General features: G+C 35.3%; 1 protein-coding gene across 1 annotated transcript in view; it reads right to left on the minus strand.

The window, feature by feature from the left end:
• The window catches only part of LOC128999924 (ubiquitin carboxyl-terminal hydrolase 43), a 39,996-nt gene that overhangs the window by 2,758 nt on the left and 14,143 nt on the right, over positions 1–23,095 (minus strand). Inside the window, exons 2-12 of the mRNA XM_054426710.1 lie at positions 10,893–10,991; positions 10,269–10,412; positions 7,034–7,172; positions 6,045–6,192; positions 4,839–5,037; positions 3,801–3,907; positions 2,827–2,932; positions 1,921–2,081; positions 1,394–1,608; positions 929–1,132; positions 175–284 (exon numbers count right to left, since the gene is read on the minus strand). Of these exons, the coding sequence (XP_054282685.1) occupies positions 175–284; positions 929–1,132; positions 1,394–1,608; positions 1,921–2,081; positions 2,827–2,932; positions 3,801–3,907; positions 4,839–5,037; positions 6,045–6,192; positions 7,034–7,172; positions 10,269–10,412; positions 10,893–10,991 (1,632 nt within the window). The remainder of the gene's footprint in view (positions 1–174; positions 285–928; positions 1,133–1,393; positions 1,609–1,920; positions 2,082–2,826; positions 2,933–3,800; positions 3,908–4,838; positions 5,038–6,044; positions 6,193–7,033; positions 7,173–10,268; positions 10,413–10,892; positions 10,992–23,095) is intronic.

Raw genomic sequence — 23,095 nt, forward strand, 5'->3', positions numbered from 1 at the left:
CAAAATGTCAATTTTAGAAGCACTCACTCAACACAAAATTTGCAATTCATTATAAAGATAAAAGCTCACTCTCAGTACTACTGTAGTTTGTCCGTAATTTAACCTCAGTTTAATTCAAGGTTATTACAAACCATGCCACATTTACAGCTGATCTGAGACGCTGACATAACTCACCACAATGTTGGTCAGCGGAATGTCTGTCTCTGTTGCCACAGAATGCTTGGTGGACGGAAGCGTCGAGTAGGCCACAGAGTTCCTCACTATACCATCCTTGTTGTTCTCTTCTGTAAATCACACTATTGTTATTTATGGACAAATTCACGTTTTTGAGACAACTTAATTGAAATAAGGATTATTATGTACAAGGATAGGGATCAACTAGCTTACCTGGTAGACAGAGTCCAGATTAGCCTTGAGTATACATAAAACACATGACACAAAACAGAAAAACTTAATATTTTGTCCTAGTTAGGGACTTCATCAGAAGGGAGAAGAAAGCTATCTATAATCAAGGCTAATCTGGACTCTGTCTACCTACCAGGTAAGCTAGCTGATCCCTATCCTTGTACATAATAATCCAAATCAGCCAATTTGCCTTTCCTTAACTCCTAACCTTAATTGAAACAAAATATTTAGTAGTATTTTTTTTAAAATTTGTCAGTCTCCTGTTAACAAAATTTAAGTTTTACAACAAATCTAAACTTTTGTAGACCTAAAATAATGGAACAAATTAAATGCCAACAATACTTTTGGGTGAGGCAGACCCAAGTCAACCAGGGTAATTATCATATCAGGCCCTAAACGTATCAAGCAGTCTCCAATATTTTATTCTATCATATAACACCAACAGGCATAATTCAATCAAGATATTCAACAAATAACGTTTGAATCCAAAATATAGCAACTACAGTTTTTCACATAGCCTGACCTGGAATATAGACGAGCCGTGACGCCCAGTGGTCCAGTCCGATGGTAGAGCTGCATGAAGAGTTGGAGCTGGGCGACATGAGGCCTCGCCTCTGGTAGAACAAGATGTACGCAGCAGGGGACACCAGCTGACTCTCGCACACCGGGGTGACCTTGGCGTCGTCAAAGCAGTACCACTGGCCATCGTACGGGTTGCGGCAGTAGGCTGTCACAAACGATGGATTAAAGTACATGTTAAAAACGTTTTACATTGTGGCTAAAAAAGTCCTATCTGAAATCTTTACTTCAAAATGTACAAGTAGGCCTACATACAAGTTTTGGCCATACTGAGTTTCCAGCAATACTGATTTATACTATCTTTGTTCTACTCCATCCAGCTGAAGACAGGGTCAGATTCCAGCATAAAACGCTGTGAACCTATTTAACCAATGATAGAAAATATACACAACTTTAAGATTCTACTCACCCGTGTAGTGTCCGCTCTGCAGGTCTTGGCCGTGGTGGTTACATACAGCATACAAGTCATAGATGTACTCTCCTCCCTGGCTGGGTGAGGTGGGTGGCCGTCTCCATGGCGACCAACCTCCGCCTCGGGTGTGGGTACCGGCGGGACAGACGTGAGGTGACATGTCGAACCCGTACGGGGGGAAGTTCACCAGTGTGGTCAACTTGACTGAGGATCTGGAGGGAGTTGACAAATTAGCAGTTATTAAAAATTAAGGATAACTTGTAAACAAATAATTTACTACAGCAAAATGCTTCTCTGTTTACTGTCTTAACTTCAAACTTGCTTTATCAAATTTAAAATATGCCAATTTGTGTAGTAGGCTAAAGTTACAACTAGCATTAGTGAGATACTTAAAAATACAATTAAAGTTGAATATTCTTCAAAAACTGAAACAAGTACCATTAATCCCATATGTTCTATTTGCTTCAAAAGATCATACCAAGGGTTCAATGTAAAAGTTAACATTTACTCTTAGTTCCACCAACCTGTTAGGCTTCCCGCCAGCCTGTCTGAACCTCTTGAGGTGGATGACGAGGATGTCCGGCAATGTCCACAGACCCAGCTTCTTCTCTACCTCCTGCTTCAAGTTGCAGTTGGGACAATGCCAAGCATTCTCTGCACCCAGGACCTCTGCTTTTGTGTATAGCTGAAAAGTCATGTTGAATCTCAATCTATTTATTTAGTAGGCTTGTAAAGATTAAAGATAGCAAAGATGTAATTACTTGAACAAAAAATATTATGGCAACTGTATCCAACAGAACTGAAAAGAGCAGAGTCAATCGACACATTTCTTCGAGCTTTGTGTAGGCAGTTTATATAATATCCTTTCTGAAAGTCTCATCCATCCTATATTCAAACCTCTTTTACAATTGTGTTGAAATACAAATTATTTTCTTACAGGGGTGGTGAGCCTGGGATTTTATAGGCCAAACAATCAAGTTTTTTAAGCTTACCTTTTAGCTTTTCAGTTTGAAAATGAAGCTACTACTGGCAAACCTCTAAACTTTCATGTTGATGGCATTTGAGAATAAACGTTCTGGCACAATTGTAATGAGCATTCAATTGTACAAGCCGATTCCCTTAGTTTATGATTGCAACACAAACACACAGTTCCACATGAATACTTTTTCATAGCTATAGTATTTTTTTATTGTTTACCATCATTGCAAGAAAAAATGGTAATTACGTATGTGTTTACACAAAAAAAACCTCAAGGAACTCTAAATTTTAGATTGTTCATCCTGTGGATTACTTAGGTAACAAAAATCATAAACATAGTTAGAAATCAGGGAAATGGTAGTCAATAAATTAAATTTTATTCAGTCTTCAAATAGCTTGATGAAAATTCTAGGTGCAAGAGTGAGATAGATTCAATTTTGACAGATATTCACCTCAAAACATTGCTCCAGCGTGACAGAGTGACCTTGTTCTGCATTGGCTAGCATCTCCTTCACACTGGCGTGCTCTTCCAGCTGATCACTGTCGTCTGCTATGATCCTGAAACAACACACAGCATTGATAGCCATCATAGGTTATTTTAAGCTCGGTTGTCGATCCCAATCCAACTTTGCATTTTACTAACTTTTATTCCTGCACTGTATTGGTTTAAAGCTTGGCTTGAAGTACTTAATTTGATTTAAGTCTAAAATATACAAGGAGTGCCCAACTTGTAATTGCTTCACAGCTGATGATCCTGCTAATGCCATTTCTTCAGTATGTTCAGTTTGATCAGTACTTCCAACAATGAGCACAACTTGTATCCACAAAGTCCAGACTAATGAGGGTTTTAAGAGGGTTTAGGGGGGGGGGGTTAATGAGGGGGTAGATTAATGGGGGTATAGTTTTGACATTAAGCAACACTAGCAAACTTTGATGGATCGCACTAGAAAAAAAAATGGAAACTGTCACCACGAAAATCAAACTTTTGCTAACTGCTTAATACCGAAGTTTATTAAGAGTCCTTGGAGCCTAGGCAGTATAACTCATAGAACAATTACAAAAGTAGGGAAAACCATTCTATTCTCACAGTGCACTAGATATTTAAATTACAATCACTTAGATATTTGAAAAAAAAATGTTTGAGATGGTAAATAACTTTTCAGCGGCTGTTTGAAATTGACAAAATTAACATTGCTTTAATGGCAGGCAAACCCAAGATGACCGATAGCCTCCATGGACTCCCTTGGAAAACAATTACAAATCTGCAAAGAAACTTTCTGATCCCGCAGTGCACAAGATATTTAAATTACAATCACTTTGGTGTTCAAAAACATATTTTGATGATAAATAACCCTTCAACAGCTGTTTTGAACAGTCCAAGATGGTCCCTAGCCTCCAAGGAATCTTAAGAATGTATCTCTGGTACCTTTCTTTGGCAGCGGCTTCCCACTCCAGCACAAACTTAACATGGGGTTGAGAGTCACACATGGCGAGTGCCTGGTCTATGGGCTGGGTGTACAGCGGATGATCCACCTGTACGACACATACAATTACTCTAAAGTAACCATTATCCTTGGGGAATTTATTATTTCTTTTAATAGCAAACAAGCGGTTCTGGATTATTAAAACACGCATGGATAAAAAAGTTCAGGAAATGTTTCTCTCTTTTAGTTAAAACAACTCATAACCTAATCTAAAAAAATATTGAAAAGAAAAATCTGTTGAAAACACCCCCCCCCCCCACCAGAAAAACATATCTATCAGTAAACATGAGTGACATAATAAAACCTTTACCTTCAAAATACTGTATTCAAGCAAGCATAACTCAACAGATACAACTTCTATGCTAGACAGATGCTACAACCCTTCCCTTTTTTGTATTAGGCCTAGCCAATTACTACATATTTTATTTTCTTCCAAAAATGAGATTGGCATCTTTTAATCTAGCATTTCTGTTAGAAGAAGTAATTATTTTATTTATTATTATAACCCCATGAAGAAGAGTTTTCTTTAATTTCAATACATAGCAAAAGAAGAATTAATTTTAAGTTAAAATTGAAGTACATTCAAATTTCCCGCCTACTCCCCACTGCTCAAGACAACATCTTACCAAGAAGATGAAGCCGCCATCTTGTGACCTTCACTTCAATCTAGTATTTCAAGGTTGGTGCAGCACAAAAATTGTTTCTCTTTTATCATCGCATATCTTTACATTTTCAAACTTTTACTTTTCTCTATTTTCGCTTACGCCGCAACAATTTGCTTGTTCACATAGGCCGCAGACTGTGTGTGAAACGTTCAAGCAATGATAGGGGTGAGCAGGAACAGTACAGGAATGCACTGCAGATAAATATTAGTGGTGAAACCAGGATGTGAACCTACAACATTGCTTCAGGAATTTGTACTCTGACACACAACTCGCTACAGTAACTTTGCCACATTTAGTGATTTAGTGATTGGTCACCTGAGGGTCCAGATAGCTGTGGTCAGTGGCCCCCGCCTCCCCGCCAGCATCACACACTCTGATCCTAAACAGAGGCAGGTCCTGCTGACTGGTCAACACATCGTCATGCAGTGTCGCTGCCATCTCCTTCAGCAACAGCTTCTGCAGGTCCTGGTACGACGTCTCCCGGCACACCTGCATGGTGAATGGGCTGCTGAACCTGTCAATCACAGACGATTGGAGGAGGGAACATATAAGTGTGGTTTAATGGAATTGGAACTAAATGTAGAATTTATGTCAACAAAACAAATTGATAGAAATACTGGAAATTTACCAAAACAACTAAAAGAAGCAGTGATGGTCAAATCCACTAATCTTAAAATTTCCAAAATGTTCATTATAATCACAGCAATGTCCATGACCTTCTGTATTGCAATCTCAGCAACATCCTTATAATTTTCTATAATTGAAGTAATATTTTAACGACTAAACGAGATATAGTATGGGGGGTGCATCATACGGCTTCTTTGAGCTCACGAATATTTTAAGCTAGGCTAAAGTAAATCTCAAGAAAGAAAATAAAAAATACAATAAATTATAGTGTTCGGCGTAACTTTGAGTGGTAATATTTAGCTCAAAACTACACTTTTTCATAAGTCTCGGATTACGCTACCGCACCATACTTATCGATTGTTATTACAGTACTTTAGTTTGATGATTTGTTGATTCTATTATTTTTTACAGTGAATACCAGACGACGCACATGAAATGTTTTGACAATTAGTCTTAGTCACCGACCGCTGTCGGTGCTGATACGTCAATGGAAATGTAATGTTAAAATAACGTCATTGGAAAGTGGAAACTATTCATGATTATTATCTTATAAAGAATTTGTTTTCAGTCTAAAACATCGTAATATACAGTCTATCTGAAAAAGTCAGATATTTAACAGATAGTGTCGGATATCAAATTTGGGCTCAGGTCAATTACAGATATCCGAACCAAACTGAATACGACTCAATTTTTCGGATATACGCACACCTCTAATATTTTTAAACTATAGCTCCTGAATATCTGTTAACTATTTAAACCCTGTACAAAAATCATTTTATTTTTACTCAATTGAATTACTACTATAAATCTTTTCTTGAGATTCGGTAGATTTAAGATTCCGTTTGACACATTATCGATATAATGATATAACGATGGGGTAATCTAGCACTCTACCTTGTACACTGGTTGTCTGGCAGCATGAGTACATTGATCCAACACAACAGTATGTATTCCCCAGAGTCTGTGGTAGCCTCCTTCAGCTGAGGCAGCTCCAGGCAGTATATCGGGTCTGTGTGCTTGATTATGCTGACTGGCTGCTTGTCTACAACACAACAATAATGTTAGAATTGCACTTCAGTGTGAGTTGGTGGAAACGCTTCTTCTGACTGAGAACGGACCTAAATAATCATAATTAGTGTACAACTCTAGTATTTTCTGATAAGTTATTCGATAAAAATCATATGAGACAGATGAAATTATGTAGATAAAGTTCTGCTGAACGAGTAAGACTATTTTCATCTCGAGAGTAAACAATGAACTCCACCAAACTAGAATTCAAGAATTTAATTATTTTTTATCTTTATGTTAGGTTGTACTGCTTAAAGCCAAAAATTTAGGAAAGGCCTTTTAAAAAGCAAGTATTCTTCCAGTATTACATAAAACTAAAATATTCTCAAACCTTTAATTTAGCCCCAAAAGGCCGAACAATATTAACGTTAAAAGTCAAGTGGCAAAAACTTTCACTTTAAATTTTTGTGAGTATTTCAGGTATACCAACCACTGAAAACAGTGTAAAAACTATAACCATAACTGAAAACTATCTAAAGAGAGTTTGATGGGAGACCTTGCGTCAAGGTAACCTTTCTTACTAAATGTATTATATACGAGTTTATTGTTTCGTTTGTCTGACCACAATAAAGTAAATAAACTTTGTTTGCAATGGTTTAATAGACACAAAAATGTGAAATGCATTTATATCTTCTGGTGATGTGTCCTTGAATGCTTTTACAATGTCGTAATATTTGAAAATGGAGTGTTGATGCTCTAAAATTTAGTCACCTAGTGATAGTAAGCGGATTGACAACAGCATGCAACCATTCCAGCTAATTATGTCAGACAACTGAGACCCTACTTTGAAGGCCTACTGATAGTGTTACCCTTACCAGAGAAGGTCCTGTGGAAGCCTCCGTCGTCTATCTCAGTGACCAACATGTGAGGCTCGGGTATACCAGTGTCCGAGGCCAGCAGCTCTCTTAGGTCCCTCATGTCGGCATGCAGAGGTACGGACAACCCCAGCTTCACCTGCAAAACAATCAAGAATAAAATACAAATGCTTAATTTAATCTTCATAATCTTCCGTTTAGCAACTCTATCCCTCATGTGCTCCTCTTCCATCCTCATTCTCTTCCATCCTCATATCGCTTAATGAATTTGGCATTACTAGTGTAAGGACCACATCCTCAACAAAAAATTACAATTCCGGTCTCACTCGATTTTCAATTAATCATAGACTCAAGAACAGCTGATCGAAGATCTTATAACATCTGTGATAACAGAGGAGACGATGTGATGTAGACCTCCAGTCTGCTACTAACCCCGCGCCGCGCCAAACTAAATCAGTAATATGATAGGGCTATCTAAATGTTTGTGTATTCCTACCATTTTTAATGTTTTTTGTGTTTGTGTCTTCTGTGTTTTAATTGTATTTTTGACGAGTTGAAAGGCCGAAGTGTGACAGTAAAAGGAAAATATCCATGGTAAGTAGAAGAGGATGACTTTATTTAGTGAGATAAGGAAAGATATTTGATCTTCAATTATTCACACATTGCATTAATTTCCATCTTTACTATCAATGACACTAATTTCTCTTACTTCATCTATTTCTACATATGATTTATTATGATTTCTTCAATTAAACCTCGCCTGTCTATTGTAATACTTCTATTGGTATGTAAATTAATTTAAAGGCAAGTAGGTAACGTTTTTAATGATACGAGTCACATAGGCATATCAATTGCCGAAGTATTGTTACTACCCCGCATGAGACAGGTCTCAAATCTGTTTAAACTAGATTATTCTATGTCTTACCATCATTCAAATCAATAGTCATTTTCTATATTTGACTGAACCGCCATTGCTTTGACTGAATCAATTGCTTACATGATTCATCTCTGATTCACTCCTATCTCATTCATTCATCCATTTAATTAATTCCTTCATCTGATTCATCTTTCCGTTACATTCATGTCCTCACTTCCATACTTTTCTTTGATTCATCCCGCTATTTAATTCATCTTCTATCACGCCAGGAAGTTAAGTCAACATAAATCAGTGTTCTAAATATGCACTATCTGTGTTTAAAATTACAACAGTCAGTCCAACAAAGTGCCAGACGGCATAGGTGGGGTTAGTTGCCTCATTAGGGTGAGCTATATTTACATGTTGAGTTATGTTCTTACACTTTTCCCTTGTTCAAGTTCAGGCTCTAAGGAATGAACTATAGAAAAAAATTGGCTTCTTAGGAATTAATTTTAACATGTAAGATACTATGATGTTTTCTAATACAAATTACAACAACGTTGTAATTTAAAATGTATTTAACAACATTTAAATGAGAAACCGATACAAGGGTTAGGACGGAATTCCACTTTTTGATACAATTTAGATGGAAACAAGAACACTTTTTTTATCAACTCAGGTCTATTAAATATGTTAAAATTTTTGGCGCAAATCAATTAAAAAAAAAAAAAAAAACTATAAAACAAAAACCCAAATGTTAAAGATTTTATATTTTTTGTATAGCCTAATTTTAAAATTAAAGAAATAATATTCTACTCAGGGCTTTAAACCTGGAGCATAAATGTAAAACCCAAAGGTTAAAACTTAAAAAAATCCATAATACTGTATCCAGACTCACATGAAAAAAGACTCACAAAACACAGAAAAATTACTACATGCTGCATTTTTCAAGTTTGCAAGAATGTGGTTTTTTAACTCCATTCAGTTCCAAAATGGTCATCTTGATTCTTTTTTTTTTCTTTATTTATACTCCGCGCCAAAGCTGGTGGCGGCTGAGGGATTAGGACGGCCAGGTCGGTGAGCAGGTCCAACCTATGTAGTCCTACCTGGCGGTCCTAATCCCTCAGCCGCCACCAGCTTTGGCGCGGAGTATAGATGCTTACTTATTATGATCCATAACAATTTCAAAAGGGTCATATCAGATCTTTTCTAACGACTGTAATCACGGGTTCTCCCATTTGAGCAAGTTTGTGTGAACAAAAAATTACATAATGAAAATTTCCATTATTTTAAACTCAAAAGTTTGGCAAGACTCAAAGAAAAATTAATTGAGGCATCTAGAAGTGTTTATTAATACCTATCAACCTTTTGCCTCGAAGATAACCTTATCAGACCATCAACACCAAGTTGACTGCTGCTTAACACCGGAACTCAGCTTACAATTTATAAATTTTAATTAGTTTTCTATAAAGTTGTAACGGTAATATGTTTTTATACAAGCGAACCAATATACTTTCTTCACACATGATTAATTGTAATTCATTTTGGATACATCAACCAAAGCAGTACAGTTAGATGTTTTATTAGCTGGTATCTTTTTTACAATGTTCCATATTGTAATCAACCAGGAAAATATTTCTATAACGGTAAATCAGCATTCAGTAAAGTTTCCGGACAACCACCATATGCTCAATTTTCAATATTCTTAGTCAAATTCACCAAAACAAAGTTTGAGGAAGCAGAACCAGCTTGTTGAACAACTCCCTAAATTGGAATATGGCAGCAAGTATAAACACCAAAATAAACATCTGCCCAGTACCAACTGTACATTCTCAGAATAGTAACTAGGCCTAGCCTTGGGCCAGAACACTGGCATTGTAACATTTATGAATGGCCTATGTTCTCAACCTATTTAGATAATTTTGTACTGAGATATTTCACACATTTATCTTCCATTACTTATAATTAGTAGTTCTATTAAAGTTGTTTGATTAATGATCAAGAGGTATTGATATTTCAGCTATTTGTGAAGAACAATATTCAATTGTTTTAATTATTTTTTTATACAGTTCTAAACTTTACAATGACTTAAGTTAAAATAACATTAACATCTAATGTTTTAGATCTCTTTGAACTGGAAATCCCCTTTCATTGCAGTAAATAAAGGTTTTACTGTGGTTGTGTAACTTCATTCATATATTTTCAGATATATTCACTCATACAGTTTCAGGTATATTCACTCATATATTTTCAGGTATATTCACTCATACAGTTTCAGGTATATTCACTCATATATTTTCAAGTATATTCACTCGGGCCTTAAATGTAGACAGGTACAATTCCTATGTTGGTTTGTTTTTGTCTGACTTAGTAACTGACCTGTCTGGGTTGTTGGTTGGTATACAGAACAGTCACTATAACAGCCTTGTATTGGTCCTGAGGTACGGGAACACTCACACACAGGAACGGATCAAACGTGTTGCTCTGTCTCTTGCAGCGCGGACACGTCAGTGACGAGCGGAACTGCAAATAAAACAGAGGTTAACTTCTCTCATGAAACAAAGGGATTCACTTGTTATTTATTAGCCTGTTCCCTTAATTGTTTATGATCACAAAAAATGTAGACTAAGGTAGCATTGGATGGTTTTGAAAGCAATTGGAAAACATTGAAGAACAGAATTATTTTCTTAATCCAAGTTAAATTGTTTTATCAGGGTATAATAATGATTGAATCGAAAACAAAGTTAATGGAGAATTCAATACTAAGAAAGACAATCATAGAAGTATTCTTTGGTTATTCAACATCAAATTCACTAAAAAATAACTACAGTACTGACTATATACTTTCAGTCAATGCTTACAACAACTATAGTTCGGCCGCATAGAAAGCGACCTCCTCCAGCATTCGTTTAGCATTAGCGCGCAGGTCGTTTTCTAAGCGGCCGAACTATAACAAGCTATTACATGTTACATTCTACATTATATGAAGTTTGGTTATCTCACCTGGGCTTGGAACACCATATGGACGAAGCTATCGTTGCATCTCATATGATTGGCCAACGTCTCAGCGGCTACAATGTCGTCAGGACGGCCAAATGAGTTCTGCAAAAATAATAAAAATCATAAAGTGTTTGAAAAATTTTGTTGAGTTATAGAATCGCCTCTGGATCATAACATTCGTAGCACTTTTTTATCTTTATCATTTCCACGTTTTGACTGTTGAATGGTTGTAAAGAGATTTACCTACTTTGGAAGATAATACAACTATGTGTGAAACCAGTGAAACTATAGTAGGATGATGCTAACCTTGAATCACCAGTCATTAGGTAATTCATAAATGGCTTTCTGAGTTCATGCGTGAGCAAAATACTGCATCCCAAAATAGAAGATTGTAACAAATTCGATGATTCGGGCATCTACAATATCAATTGTAGCGATTGTGATATAGCTTCTACATTGCACAGACTGTAAACTTTGTTAACTTCTTCAAAAACCACATATCTGCGTGGAGGAACAACAAACCTGAAAGATCAAATATCGCACAACACCTGTTACAAAATGGCCACTCAAAAGGAAAAATGGAGGATAGTCTATGTATTTTAAAGAATTGTAAAAAAGGACATGTAATGAATACTTGGGAAGAGTTATATATTTATAAGGAAAAATGTAAAAATGGAAAAAAAGCTAATTAATGAACAAGTAAATTTCGACTCCAGTTGTACTTATAGAAATGTATTGGCTGGTACTTCCGTCAGCCAATAGGATATAAGTAGGGACGCCATTCGAGATTCATTGGGTCTGATGATGATTGGAGTGTCCAATCAAAATCGATCACCACTTACCATTGTTTATGTATATTTACAGTATAAGCGTGTGAGTAACAGTATAAGCGTAAATATATGTTTTAAGTGTTAAAAGACATTTCTTTTATTTACTTTCTGTTAAAATATAAATCTAGACATAAAGTCATATCAAATAAATATAGTTTAAATTATATTTAGTTTCTTATTGTGTATTACAGTGTTATACCTATGGTTATACCATTGACTAAAGGTTATAACCAAATAGTTACAACGATTGGATCTGCCAATAAACTCCAGGTTACAAAAACAGATGGCTTTGCTTGTTAGCCAATATAAACACACAGCAGATAAAAACAGATAGTCCAAACTATAAATATACATGGTGTCCTATTTAGAATAACAAACACACTTTGAGGTGTTATGTTATGTGTCCAAACTGATCAGAGAGAAAACTTTTACGTCTTTACTCTGTTTCTGTATTACTGCATTTTTGTTACCCGTAACACAACAACCAAAATGGAAGGATAGGTTTATGAATAGATCAAATTATTCAATTCTTTACTATAAGATGGACGTATTAAGACATCAACATCGTAGTATAAATTTAACCAATTTTAAAGCATTACTTTTAGCATTAAATTTAATTTAGTTCCAAAAAACATTAAACGGAAAGGGAGGCATGTGCAATGTTATAAGAATAATACCACCATTGACTATAATCAATGATAATACGTAAAAAAATATACACTGCTTAGATCAATGAAAATTCACACATCTTTTGGTATAAATGTTGTGTAACTAAAGGGTTATCAATGTACTCGATGTAATCCTATCCAAGCATGATAATAATTAACTTATAAACTCAATGGTTACCTAGTATTCGTTTTTATTTACACAGTTTATTTCCTTGAAGAATTATTCTTATAAAGACATGTTTAATTCATTTTTTTTGGTATTTGGAAAGATTTGGATAGTTAGGCCTATTTATATTTTTTAACTTCACCACACAAAAATTTGTATGGTAAATCTAAAAATATCCAGTCCTAAATATGTTAGTTCTATAACATTCCAATGGAAACTTTCGTAAAAAAAAACAAAAGTATAAACAGAGTGTTTGTAGCATAACATAAACTTCTAAATCATTATATCAACAGATTGTTTAGTCTGGACAACAGTTACAAGAGTTTAAATCAAAAACGTACCAAACAACACAATTAAATTCTCATTTTGTATCGTCAGAGGGGCTGAGATAATTTACAAGGCTGTTGGTTGGCAAAAATAAAGCGTAGAAAGACTTTCCAAATCTTCGGATGAAAAGATTACTTTGCTTCCAAAAGATCAACACAAAAACATTATGTCACTGAAAGGTAGGTTTTCCTAGCTGCAGGATATACGGTGTGAATATTGCAAAAACATACATATATATTGGTGGATAAAAATTTGGAAATAGATGTTGACCGTACATTTCTTTTTACACGCAACAACAAAAAATTTAAATGAAACAATGGATTTTAACAAATTAATTTTTTACCACCTTCTTTTTAAAATCAACCAAAAAGGAAAATGACAAAATAAATGTTTTGAAGCCTATTATTTTGTTAATGAACGACATTATTCAAGGAATTTATATAAATATTTTTCCCATCCTACATCTTTGGGTCCTGAGATTCAATATCCTACTTCCAATACACAACTAGTTGTTGTTTGAGGTTAAATAAGATTGTTTATCAACTGTCAACTAATCAACCAAGGCGCTACAAACAAGGCCTTTGTCACAGTCTGAGTCTTCGAAATTGGAGAAAATATGGACAGTTTGTAAGAAAATATATTACTATGGAGCACCTAAGTGTAAAATGTTTTGTTTTGTAATTTTCCACATTGGGGCAGAAACATGAGAAGACTGGTTGTAAAGGGTTGATTAAGGAAGCCAGTTGCAATTAATTGTCAGGGATTGTTAATTAATGACGCTAACAAAAGGTCGTTTGACAGTAACAGGACCAGGGAAAATGAACTTTCTATCTAATTGTTATTTCTCTTACTATAACAACTAACACCTAGGTAGAACAACTTTGTTATGGCACAACCAAGTTACAGTAACTTGATTTTTTTTGTGCCCAAGACCTGCAACCCTTTAACTTTGAACATTCCCAATAATTTTAAAAAATAAGCTTATCAATTACGAGTGTTGTAAATATATCTCACAGGGAATTCTGACCTATGAAATCTTCATTACTCATTGACTGGACTCTACCTATGGAGTTTCTTCATAATCATTGTTCTTTTAATATAATTGATGGTTCTTATACATTCAATAATGTAGCACAGAAGTCAGTTTTTAGTAAGTAAAGGTGTTAAGAGCTACCGTATCTCATTTGAATTTTTAAGTTTAATTTCTTTTAACAGTTTTTTACGTTTCAGATTCGGAATCAGCGTAAGTTTGAGACCATCTAGTGGGCCTAATTTATGAAAAATATAATGTTTGATTATTTTTCTGAGATAAAAACTATAGCTTGTGTATAGCTTGTGGTTACGATTTTCAAATCCCTTTTTGATTGCAGGATGACGTCTAACACAACATCAGATCCAGTTCCACCACAAATTCTCCCCACTCCACTGAGTGTGTGAGATGGGAAGCCTACAATATGCATAATCTAATAGTCTGCATGTGCAGGCGTTTTTATATTTACTAGAAAATCTGGAAAACCACATGTAATGAGGCTTAATTATTATTACAATAACTAATTACAAACACTGAACATTTTTATTGTTATCAATAAAATTATTGTTTTTTTTTTATTCATATGATTTACTGAATTTCTTTTTTGGAAATTATATATTAATTTTGTTGAAAGTTTACTCTTAAAGTTATAAATTATTCAACCTTACAATTAATTTATTTTGTAGTACTTAGGTATTTTGACACAAACCTTCTTACATTTTAAAGATCATGAATTAGTTGAGACCCTAATTGAATTTTGGTAATAAAAATTTAATACTCCAACAATAATATCACACTCTGTTTTTCATTGTGGTGGACGTTCAACATCGACCGAGTTTTCCAGCATATTTCACATTTTTAAATGCCAAGTTTTCAAAATGTCAAGTATTGCATCAAAGCCAGGTCCATTCAAAGTGCAAGGCAGCAAAGCGCAGTGAGTCCTTGCATTCTTACATTCCATTCTCAATAGTCAGAGATTAGAGTATCTACTGTACACTGTACATTCCAGGTTTACTTGGCTGATAAAACTAATGATTATCGACAGTTCCTACATCAAGAGAACTGTTATTCACTGCCAGAACAAATTTAGAAAGGTGGTAGAAGTACTTTGGTTGGTTCTGAACAAAATTTCCCAGCACTATTTATGGAATTTATCAAAAATGCAATCCTACAAATTGGAGAGAAATTTAGCCTTTATTGTGTGCAAGGCTTAATTTAGGTTCTCAGTGCTTTTAGGCACTTTGACCACTCACACCTTTCTCGTAGTATATTTTGTTATAAATGTGTTAAATTTTTTGCGCCCATTTTCTCTACAATAATACTTCTGACATATGCTCACAATACCTAGAGGGAAATATTACACTGTTTCTGGTGGTAACCCTGACAACCAGTGATAGCCTATCTGAGTGACACATGTTGATATTAATTGTTATATGACTCACATAAACTAAATCAGGCCTAACTTGTTATCTGTATTTTTTTAATTTTTAGGTAAACGATTCTCATTGGAGATTTTTTAAGATGTTGGCGGCCTAAAGCAAGGGGTGAGCTGGTACAGTACAAAGGTGAACTGAACTGATAGATAAAATGTTTTCGGCAGTGACCAGGATCCGAACTCACACTGATTTATACTGTTTTTAATTTTATAATTTCCAATAATTTTTAATCCTTAGTAATAACATAGATAAAAACATACTCCCTTAGGAAATAACAGCTGTAATAAATTAATTATTACAGTACAAGAAAAACACACAAAAAAACTTCTAGACTGGAATCTTGTCTGGTGACCAGTACTATGTCTATAACGTGGGGTGAATTATTTATTGTAAAAAATGTAGGCCCTAATTTCTTTTATCTTGAACTAACCTAGCCCAGCCCAACTTATTTTCCCACTAGGTAAGTGTAAAAGAAACTAGGTACAATTATATTATAGTGTTCAATCTGATTTAAAGATATTACAAATACAAAATATAAGCTACCTAAGAAAAGCGTTATCTTGAATTTACATTATTGCACAACATTTGGTCATTATCATATTGACATGGTTAACAGTTGAATTGATGGCGCGTGACTATTTTAACGTGAGATTTTAAATTCTTTGTTGTTGGCAGGCCTGTCTCGCCTTCACAATCACACGTGTTGTTATCAATAAACAGCTGACTCATGTCTACAGCACAGCTGCTTGCTGCTAGCAATAGCATGTCTGCCATCTTAGATAACAATAGTCAAGTGTGCCGTACTTGATTTACATTATTACGGTTATTACAGCATATTGCATAACTTGGAAAATCGTTCTTGTTCTATGCATGTCAAGATCAGATTTTCTATCTCCGTCTCCCGTGGATTATTAAGTAGATCATTGTGGAAGTTTATTTGTACAATATAATTATGTAGAATTGCATATTACTGAATAGCAATTTTAGTAGAGCATGCGCCGTAGTATCATTGACTTTATATCTCTACACTTTATATCTCTGTAGAGATATAAAGTCAATGGTAGTATTTGTAGGTATAGTAATTGTAGTTTTTCGTAATTCACTGGTAATGTTTACCGGCGACAGAGAAGAAACTAATTAATTCTAAGCTCGTTTTTTTTTTCGACAGTAAATAAATTGTATTTGTTTCATTCATTTGTTGGTTATTGGTTTAGTACTAAATATTTGAGTACTTGCGCTCTACCTCAGCCAACCTCAGCTCGGAAGCTCGGGGTTCAGTAGATCTAGTTGCGCCATATTTGTTTTTTGAGCTTTTTAAAAGTTTTTTGAATAGAAATTCGGAAATTTTGTGTTTTGAGAAAAAAATATAAAACCCCTTTTTACATCTATTTACCCAATAAAACCCCTCATAAAGCCCCGTTCCCATGGTCCGATCAGGCTGGTTCGCGATCTCATTCAAGTTTATCCCGCCTTACATCTTTAAGTCAAATTCCATCAAAATCTGACAAAGATTACTCAAGTTCATGGGCGTGTATATATTAGCCTAATATACCTATACAGGGTGAATTTTTAATGAGTTCCCCCCCTACTTTTTTCTACATTTCTTAAGATATCATCTTCGGACCACGTCAGATCATTGTTGAGTAGTAAGTACTTCATTTTGACTGGGTATACATTTTTGGCCGCCATCTTGGATCCGCCATATTGGATACAAAGTTTTTTTTCAAATGTAAAGGAGGGGTTGTGACCCATTATTTCAAACTAGAATTTTACGCTGATTACAATGCCACAATTAGTTTTTAAAAATCTTGATCCGTTCTAAGGTTATGAGGAATTTTTATAACTTTATTTTTAGCCCATTTTAACATTGTGCATTAACAAACTAAGACCATAATCTCAAAATAGTGCTAGATAAAGATAAGTATACACCACCATTCATTGTCGACATATTTTCTCTTGGTTATGACGGATGTAGTTTTTTCAGCCGCCATCTTGGATCCGCCATTTTGAAATGTGATCAATTAATTTAAATATGAAGGTGGTGTTGTGACCCATCATTTTGAACTAATTTTTTATTCTGGACTCAATGCCGCAATCCGTTTTTGGTTATCAAGCTTTCTTGATGAAATATTAAAATACTCTTATTTAAAATTTCAATATTTCAAAATCCAAAGATGCAAATGAAAAATGAATTGCGGCATTAAGTTCAGCATAAAAAATTAGATCAAAATCATGGGTCACAACACCACCTTCATATTTAAATTAATTGATCACATTTCAAAATGGCGGATCCAAGATGGCGGCTGAAAAAACTACATCCGTCATAACCAAGTGAAAATAAGTCGACAATGAATGGTGGTGTATACTTATCTTTATCTAGCACTATTTTGAGATTATGGTCTTAGTTTGTAAATGCACAATGTTAAAATGGGCTAAAAATTAAGTTATAAAAATTCCTCATAACTTTAGAACGGATCAAGATTTTTTAAAACTAATTGCGGTATTGTAATCAACGTAAAATTCTAGTTTGAATTAATGGGTCACAACCCTACCTTTACATTTGAAAAAAAAAACTTTGTATCCAATATGGCGGATCCAAGATGGCGGCCAAAAATGTATACCCAGTCAAAATGAAGTACTTACTACTCAACAATGATCTGACGTGGTCCGGAGATGATATCTTAAGAAATGTAGAAAAAAGTAGGGGGGGAACTCATTTAAAATTCACCCTGTATAAAAATATAAACGAATAGTGTTTTTGTCCTCTAAGGACATCGAAATGAACAAGTATATCGGTTTTTGGCCTCTAGGGACATCGAAATGAAAAAGCATATCGGTCCCGGGTCTAGGTCTTACCATGAGACCTACCATGGGAAATTCGCGAAAACACACAAACTTTCAATTCAGAGGGGAGTTAAATCCATAATTAATTACGGCAAAACGATCAAATCCCAACAAGTAAAATAGATTTGGAGGCATTTCATCAATCACGTCAATGGCATCAGCTTGCACGAAAGGGGAAAGTTCAAGGCTTGGCTGGGAGGACGGGGAGGTGACTGGAGGTGACTAGGTCAACATACCACCCCCAACACAACCCTAGCTTACAACATGTACGTTACGCAGGTCAGACCGTTGCCTGTTGATACTCAACCTTCAATTCACGATTGCTGTACCTACTTCACGATATGTGACCGACCATCTGGTATTAAAATCAGCTTTTTGGTCTTTTGAAGAGGGCCGCCGCTCTTACAGTTCGCTGTGGCAGTTTGGTAAGGTTAGGAGGGTTATGGAAAACAAGGTAGCATTTTGGTTCCAAACACATGAATAAAACAGGGCACGAGTCTTTAACGCATTACACAAAATCAAAAGTGTTTGTTTTCTACTTAGTGCCTTATTTGTAAAGGTTATGAACTAAAGAAATCCAACCAACCCGAAATCCAAACCTAACCACCGCAGCACACAGAAAAATAGCGGAGGTCTTTCTCGAAAATATCAAACTCGTAGTTAAAATAAAAGTTACTGTTTGGCGAAATTAACAACAGCAAAAAATAAAGGAAATGTATCTCTCTTTATTTTGTCTTTAAGTAGATAGTGTATTACAATATCAATTTATCAATTATTTAAGATGGGGACGCCACTATGTGCGTATTTTAACCCAAATATGAGTGAAGGATGAGTGTAAGATGAGTGGCGCGATCTTGTAGTCTTGTTAGTGACTAAGGCCGACATGTTCCTTAGACACAGCTGTTAATTAATAGCCCATACAGCTAATGGCAACTAAGGGACCTACAGTTTATAGTGGAATCCGAACCACATTTTTTCCTTGTAATTTACGAATTGGTCTAATTATCAGGATATTACTGCGGATAGTCGTAGTACTCACTAGTGCGGACGTTAATCCACACCAGGGAGCATCGCATCCACAGTGTATCCCTATAAATATCCACAATAGTTTTCATGATAACCCTTGGGTTTACACTGATTGTACCTTTTACTTCATTATTAAGAGAAAAAAATATGCGTTGAAATAATTTATTTAACACTATGAAATTCATAGATCGTAAATTTAACTCACCAAAAATACTGTACGAAAAACATTTAGTCATACTCGATAACTCGTTCTGTAGATAACGATCAGTTTTACATGAGTCACTTTTCAAAATATACTACACTATTCCTAAAACTATTTAACTAAAAGTATAACATTTTTATAGTGTTTATAATGTTTATGAACACACTGCACACTAACGTCGTTGGTTTTAGCGATAAAAGTTACGTGCGACACGATAAAACCACACAAAATAATATACATACACATGTGCAAACTATGTGTTTATTTTATATGGGTTTGATTGTGGTTTCTTCATTGGAACTGTCAGTATTCTAAGCCATTTTACAAACAATTCTTTCGTCAATATCAAATGAATTTTTCAACTATCAACATAATTTTATTACATGGTTTGGAATTAGACCAAACAACTGGCATATTTTGATTGTGGTCGTGATATGATGTCCGTGTCAGGAGTCATTTTGAGGAAGGTTATTCGAGCTCCAGTGGGAGGGGGAGGACCAAAACTGGGTCACTACTTTTGCCCCCCCCCCTCCCAGTGTGTAACCCACCCCTAACATGACCTTGAGTGGGTTATGGGTGGGAATGTCAACAAACAAAAGCTTCCACTGTTATTTTCAGTGATACTACAGAAAGATACTACAGTAGAATCTCAATAATAGGCCTAAGTCTCTCAAGAGGATTATCAAATAATACTTGTTATCAAGGTTGACTTATTATCGAGGTTTGCAATGAGATGTAACTCAAAAGTAAGGAATATGAATTCAAGGGTTTTTGAAAATAAAATTTGTTACTTATTACTTGTTATCAAAGTTCCAACGAATTACTTTAGTCTTCAAGGTTGGACCAAAATCCGATACCTACTTTAAAAACATATTTGGTCACACAACATTTGTTTACAAGATGACTTTCCACATTAAAACTGAAAGAATCTTTGTCTTTATATGTGTAAACTAACCGATCTGAATTGTACACGGTTTTAACTGACTACTGAATTCCCGTACGTAGGACGGGCTAACACCTCGTTTAATATAAAAATGCTTTGTAGTTCAAGAGTATAGTTTATTTTTTTTGCTATATTTTGTTTCAAAACCTTTGTGTGCTTTTGTTAACTATTAAAATAATTGTAACTTAAATACACAATAAATTTAATAATACTCAAGACGACCAACGAGTTTCTAGAAACTACATTTGCGATTTTTTAAATTAAAATTTATCAATAAAAAATAATAAACTAGCCATTGAAAAAATTAGTTGTAATGTGTCTATCTAGCCTATATATTTGTATTGATTTAATAATCTTTCGTCTTGGCAATATTCCATTTTCTCCGAGACGCTTCCCCGAATCTCCTGACACAAAACCTTATGCCCATCAATCTTTAAACATCAAATAACCTACATAGAGTAAAGCGAACAACGCCGCCGTCCAAAGAGGAATAAGCGTGAAAATAATAATACGCCGTGTCGAACGCCCTTTTCTCTGTGCAGATGAGTTTCAATTTCCCGTTACCTACTACAGTTTCCTCAGATTTCCTCTAAAGAATTCAGGTGGCAAAAAAAGTAATGTCGACATTTATTCGGTTTTCTTTACGTTCTTCCCGTCATGCCGAATTATAGGAAACAGAGATAACAATGTGATATAAGAAATGTTTAAATTTTAACCCCAGTTCTGTTGTTTTGAGCAACTACGAAACCATCAGCCAACGACACAGAGTCCTCCTGAATCCTGACGCAAACGTGCAAACTCAATCGATTTCCAGCAATTTCAGTTTCTGTATAGTCTACCGCGGAACAGGAAATGTTCGTTACGGCCGTTTCCTGTCTCGTGGGCTCACATCCGGTCCGTTTCCACTATTCCTCTATTACGTTTCCCCTTCCCGCCGTGCCACCAACACAACGGGTAGAATGGCGTGAAATATTGAAAAATGCAATGAATAAGTGTAACACCACAAATGTAGACATTTTATTCTTGTGACTTGTCCGATTAACGAATATGTGACCGTGTCAAGATTCTGTTAAAACAGAAGATCGCAGTAGACGGTAATAGTTTTAGCAGCATTTTTACTCTACAACGTCTACTTTAGTTGGTTAATATGCATTTAACATTTCAACATTTTCTTGGATTAGGCGTCCACGAATGACATCTAGAAAACTGTCCTCCATCTGATAGCGAATCTTTAGCCATTTATTGGTTACATTTAGGCTACACTACACAGCATACGTTACGTGTAGAAGCGTGTAGACACAGAATATAGTGGTTTACCATAGCAACCTCTAGTGTACTAGAGAAGGCTATGGTTTACTCTATAGTCTGTGGTGTAGAAGTCAATTTTTGCCAATCAAGTATACCGTACTTAAGTACGCATATTAAGTTAAATACTATCCTAAACAGACCAAACTTGAATTTAAATAGTTAGTAGAAGCTAAGAGATGACCCAGATAGAAGCGTTAAGTTGGTCAAATAGAAATAAGCTTTGGCTTTGTAACGATATGACAGAACATTCTGTCCGACTTTAAGCTTTATACATCTTTATACGAACTAATACATAATTGGCTACATATATTTCAGATTGTACCATTTTTGGTATCTGCTTACACCGCCGACTCGCCGAGAGACACGAGTATACTTCACACGATTTCCTGGTTCGTAATCATAATTGTCACAGCGATCGTTTAAAGTAGTTGCAGGCATACATTTAGACGTGTTTGTCAAGGAAAATCGTAACAATTTCATAATCTCTAGTAAATTACACACCTTAGAGAACTTCTACAGTTGTATTTACGTTACTTAGTATTTGTCTACTTCTCTATTATTTGAAACACCAAATTCCGAACTTTGATAAGGGTGAACTTTGTTTCAAAGCGTTGTACACACGAAAGTCTTGCATTTAAATCTTATTCGTTGCGGGTTCCATTTTCCATTTGCAGGGAACGAATACAAAACATTACTTAAATATGCAGAAAACCTCGACTGGATCATTGGGACTTAAGTCATTGCTGTAAACTCAGCAGGTATCCTTGGGACTTAAGTCATTGCTGTACCGTATAATCACTAATCAGCGTGTTCCGGTCAGACGTGATTAAGATACGCACAAGATCATTAACATTAGTAGCGACGACAACATGATTAAATTTAATCATATGATTCCATTGGAGTTATTTGGTCAACGTTTCGTATGTTCCTTTATCTAAATAGTACACAATCAGATGACTGAACGAATAACAATTGTCATTTGGTTCTCATACGCAAAATAACGGGCCTACACCACAGAAAACGTACATAGTAGTACCACAGACAATATAATACTTTAATGTGTTTCCATTGTCTGTGGTAGTACGTTTTCTGTGCCTACACTAACAAGACTAAGACTACAAGATGGAGCCACATCCTACACTCATCCCTTCATGCAATGGGTTAAAATACGCCCATAGACCTTAAATAGTTGATTGATTGTACCTAGAATGCATAGTAGCACTCCTTTAATCTATGATAGCACGTAGTTAGGTACTGTATAATGAGTTTTTTCTTTGTCCTAGGACGCTCTGGGCACAAGCCAGGCCAGGGAATTGTTTTTCACACTTCAGGCTTGACCTAGGGGTTGCGGCATTATCACTTAGATAAAATCCATTGGTGATTGGTGGGGATTTGAACCCGGGACCCCAGGGACCGAAGTCTCGAG

Source organism: Macrosteles quadrilineatus, unplaced genomic scaffold (genome assembly GCF_028750875.1).
Source record: "Macrosteles quadrilineatus isolate MER2022 unplaced genomic scaffold, UCM_ALF_1.0 Scaffold_8__2_contigs__length_117827958, whole genome shotgun sequence".
Taxonomy (NCBI): Eukaryota; Metazoa; Arthropoda; class Insecta; order Hemiptera; family Cicadellidae; genus Macrosteles; species Macrosteles quadrilineatus.